General features: G+C 36.6%; 1 protein-coding gene across 1 annotated transcript in view; it reads left to right on the top strand.

Annotated features, from left to right (window-relative positions):
* Nucleotides 1-4644, top strand: part of DNAJC1 (DnaJ (Hsp40) homolog, subfamily C, member 1) — a 144014-nt gene that overhangs the window by 56760 nt on the left and 82610 nt on the right. Inside the window, exon 8 of the mRNA XM_014539384.1 lies at nucleotides 1990-2153. Within this exon, the coding sequence (XP_014394870.1) occupies nucleotides 1990-2153 (164 nt within the window). The remainder of the gene's footprint in view (nucleotides 1-1989; nucleotides 2154-4644) is intronic.

The raw sequence follows: 4644 nt of genomic DNA on the forward strand, positions 1-4644 counted from the left end.
GGGGGCGAGCAAGCCGACAGACAGAGTGGTTAGAGGTGGCCAGGCAGGCAGGCAGGTGAGTGGTTAGGAGCCAGCGGTACCAGATTGCGAGAGGGATGTCCAACTGCCGGTCCCAGATTGGAGAGGGTGTAGGTCGGACTGAGGACACACACACACACACACACACACACCCGCACGAATTTCGTGCACCGGGCCACTAGTATAAAATAAAATATAATAGTAGATTCCACATAATTTCTAATTAAGATAATATTCTTTCTAAACAGAACTGTTTCCCACGGCACTATATTCTTAATGTACATTATTTTTGGCCTTTTATTTCTATTGGGCTGTTTATCCCCTTGTTACTTTATAAAATCTCTTTATATAATCTATTTATCAATCTTTTGTTTGTACTTTGACTTGTAGAAGTTCTTTCCAAATCTGTTATTTCTCTCTTGATTTGTTATTCTATCTTTTATCTTTTTTATAGCAACTGGGTTCCTAGTTAATATTTCCTCTTTCTTTAAATAGTACAGGTAGTTTTTTTAGATTTCTCATTGCAAGATTTTATTGTTTTGGTATTAAATCAAATCACCTATCCACCTGGGATTTACTTATGTATGTGTCCCAGTTGTTATTTTTTCAAATGGATATTTAGTTGTGCCAGCATCATTTATTAAATCCATTTCCCACTGAATTTAAATATTTATAGGTTCTCTATTCTCATCCAGGATTTTGTCTGTTCCTATGCCCATAAATTTTATTAAGTTATAGTATATGCAAACACACACACACACACACAGGATGGTAAAGATATGGTTATAAGGCTGTGTGATTTTGACAATAGTAATTAAGAATGGAGTTGCTTCTCAATGTTAACTCTATAATAAAAATGGGATTTAATGAAGAGGCCAGTTGATAACTAGCTACTGATAACTACCCCTGATGCTGCCAGATTAATTTTGCCTTTGTAAAATATTGAAAAGATAAATGTATTCCATTTTGTGCCAGGTAGTTTGATAGGGGATAATTTTTTTTCACATCAAACTTATGAGGTTAGATTTACCTATCTTTTACAGATCAGAAAATGATACTTGATTAAATAGTTAAGTTATTTGCCCAATATTTAACTATTAGGTGGTAAACGTAGGATTAAAACACTAATGGCCAGGCTTTTTCAATTGTGCCAGAAATGAAATGTTTCATGTACTAGTAAAGTACTTTTTCCCCAGTTTTTAAAAATTTTATTTTTAAATTATAGTTTACATTCAATGTTATTTTGTATTAGTTTCTGGTTTACAGCATAGCAGTTATATAATCATATACTTCACAAAGTGTTCCACCAATATTTCAAGTACCCACCTGGCACCATGCATAGTTATTACAGCATTGTTGACTATATTCCCTATGCTTTACTTTACATCCCTATCATAACTACCAATTAGTACTTTTTAATCCCTTCACCTTTTTCACCCAACCCCCTAATGGCCCTTCCTTATGGCATTCATCAGTCTGTTCTCTGTATCTATAAGTCTCTTTCTATTTTGTTTGTTCATTTATTTTATTCTTCAGATTCCACATATAACTGAAATCATATGGAAAGTACTTTGAAAACTAAAGATGTATACAAATTGATATGATGATTATATCATCATCATCTCATCATTAGCATCTCTGAGGATTTTTTTGTTTTGATTTTTATTTATTGATTTGAGAGAGAGAAACATCAATTTGTTGTTTCACTTATTTATACATTCATTGGTTGCTTTTTGTTTGTGCCCTGACTGGGAATCGAACCCACGACCTTGGGGTATCAGGATGATTCTCTAATCAACTGAGCTACCCAACTAGGGCCTCTAAGTTTTATGTTAAAACAATGTATATGCAGTGGAAAATGCACACTAAAATCTATAGCTAAATAGTTCGATGAAAAATAGGTGTTCTTTCAAGATATGGTCTATGAATAAAATGTTAAAAATTATTTCTGTTCTTTTAAACATTTGTTAGAGCCAAAGAAAGTTAAAGTAAAAAAACCAAAACCTGAATTTCCTGTGTATACGCCTTTGGAAAGTGCATATATTCAATCATATGATCATGGAACTTCTATAGAAGAAATTGAGGAACAAATGGATGATTGGCTGGAAAACAGGAACAGAACACAGAAAAAACAGGTAAATAAGCTTTTGAAATTTTATTTTGTGTCAAGTACATGCAGACAAGTACATTAAACATAGATATACAGCTACATATCTCAGTGAGCTCAGTGATCTATCACTAGAGAACCAAGTTAACCATTGCCAAGATCAAGAAATAGAACATTGCTATTATTCACAGTGGCCAAGACATAGAAATAACCAAAGTGTCTTTTGATTGACGATTGAATAAAGAAGATGTGGTACATATATGCAATAGAATACTACTCAGCCATAAGAAAAGATGAAATAGTGCCATTTGCCACAACATGGATGGAACTTGAGAATATTATGCTAAGCATGCTAAGCAAAATAAGTCAGACAGAACGACTCAAGAATCATGATTTCACTTATAAAACTGAAGGGAACAAATGAACAAACAAGACAAATAAAAACTCATAGACACAGACATCAGTAAAGTGCTTACCAAAGGGAAAGGGGGTGGGGGGGAAGGGGTGTTGTAAATTGTAAGTAGGGTCAAATATATGGTGACAGAAGGAGATTTGACTTTCAGTGGTAAACACACAATGCCAGATGCAGATGATGTATCATAGAATTGTACACTGCAAACCTATATAATTTTATTAACCAACTAGAGGCCCTGTGCATGAATTCATGCAACAGTGGGGTCCCTCAGCCTGGCCTGCAGGATCAAGCTGAAACCGGCTCTCTGACATCCCCTGAGGGGTCCCGGATTACAAGGGCGCAGGCCAGGCCAAGGGACCCCACCGGTGCACAATCGGGGCCAGGGAGGGACACAGGATGTTGGCCAGTTGGGGAGGGCTCCAAGGCATGTCCAGCCAGTCTGCCTCATTCCCCATCAGCCAGACCCCAGCAAATCTACCAGTCGGAGCATCTGCCCCCTGGCGGTCAGTGGACATCATAGCAACTGGTCGACTGCCCTCTGGTGGTCAGTGCACATCATAGCAAGCGGTTGAGCGGCCTTAGCATATTGTTAGCATATTATGCTTTGATTGGTTGAATGGACGACCGGACACTTAGCATATTAGGCTTTTATTATATAGGATGTCGCCCCAATTAAAAAAGAGAGAGAGGGACAGAAGGAGGGTTGAAGGGAGGGGACATTTTCAATACACAGAAGCCTTACTTATGCTTCCTCCTTTGGCCCATGAGCCAGGAGGTCACAGTTTGATTCACTACTTTTCTTTTCTTCCAACTAGATATCTATTATCCTGACTTCTAACATCATAGATTAGTTTTTCCTATTGTTTGAAGTTTATAAATGGAATCATCCTTCATCATTTCAGACTGCTATAACAAAAATATAATAGACTGGGTAGCTTAAAGAACAAACATTTATTTCTCATAGTTCTGAAGATTGAAAAGTCCAAGATCAAGGCATCAGCAGCTTTGGTGTCTGGAGAGGGTGCTCTTCCTAATTCATAGACAGTAGTCTTCTTGCTCTGTCCTTATATGGCAGAAAAGGTGAGAGAACTCTCTGAGGTCTCTTTTATAAGGTCACTTATTTCATTTATAAGGGCATATCACAATGGGAGTTATGATATGAGGGGAACACAAACATTCCATCCAGAATACATCCCATATGTAATCTTCCATCTACTTTCCTCTATTTAATATAATATTTGTGAGACTCATTATTGTGTATAGCAGCGAGTTATTCATTTATATTGCTATATAGTAGACCATTTAGAAATATATACAGCACAAATTATTTTTTTGTTGGAGATTTGCATTGTTTCTAGTTTTTGACCATATGAATAATTCTCTTGTGAATATTATTATACTTCTAGTACATTTTACAAAAAATATAACTTTCTATTTTTGTAGTTATGTTGCAGGGTCAACTTCAGTAAATAGTTCTAAACGAGTTTTTTTAAAATGTTTGTATCAATTTCTGTGTAAGCAGCATGATATGAAATTTCTAGTTACTCTACATCCTTGCCAATACGTGGTCAAGTCTTTTATATTTTAATCATTATGGTAAGTTAGGTAGTGATATCTAATTATGTTTCAATTTGCATATTCTTTGATTAATAAGATTGAATTTATTAAACACTGGTATCCTCCTATACAAAGAGCCTTTTCAAGTCTTTTTGTACTAGGTTGCCTGTGTTTTTACATACTGATTTGTTATGAGTTCTTTTTATATTTCAGAAATGAGTCTTGAATATATTTCCTCCTTCTGGCTTGCCTTTTTACTGTCTTCATGGTATCTTTTGATGATCAGAATTACTAATTTTAATAATCAATCTTTTCTTTTTCTTTATTTGGTGTTTTTTGTGTTGTGTTTAAGAAATATTTTCCTATCTCATAATAAAGACTAGAGGCCCGGTGCACAAAAATTTTTGCACTCGGGGGGGGGGGGGCCCCCTGGTGCCGGGGGGGGGTGGGGGGGGGGGGGGGGGTCCCTCAGCCCGACCTATGCCCTCTTGCAGTCTGGGACCCCTCGGAGGATGTCCACCACCTGGCTTAGGCCTGCTCCATGGTG

The sequence above is a fragment of the Myotis brandtii genome, unplaced genomic scaffold (assembly GCF_000412655.1).
Source record: "Myotis brandtii unplaced genomic scaffold, ASM41265v1 scaffold215, whole genome shotgun sequence".
Lineage (NCBI taxonomy): Eukaryota > Metazoa > Chordata > Mammalia > Chiroptera > Vespertilionidae > Myotis > Myotis brandtii.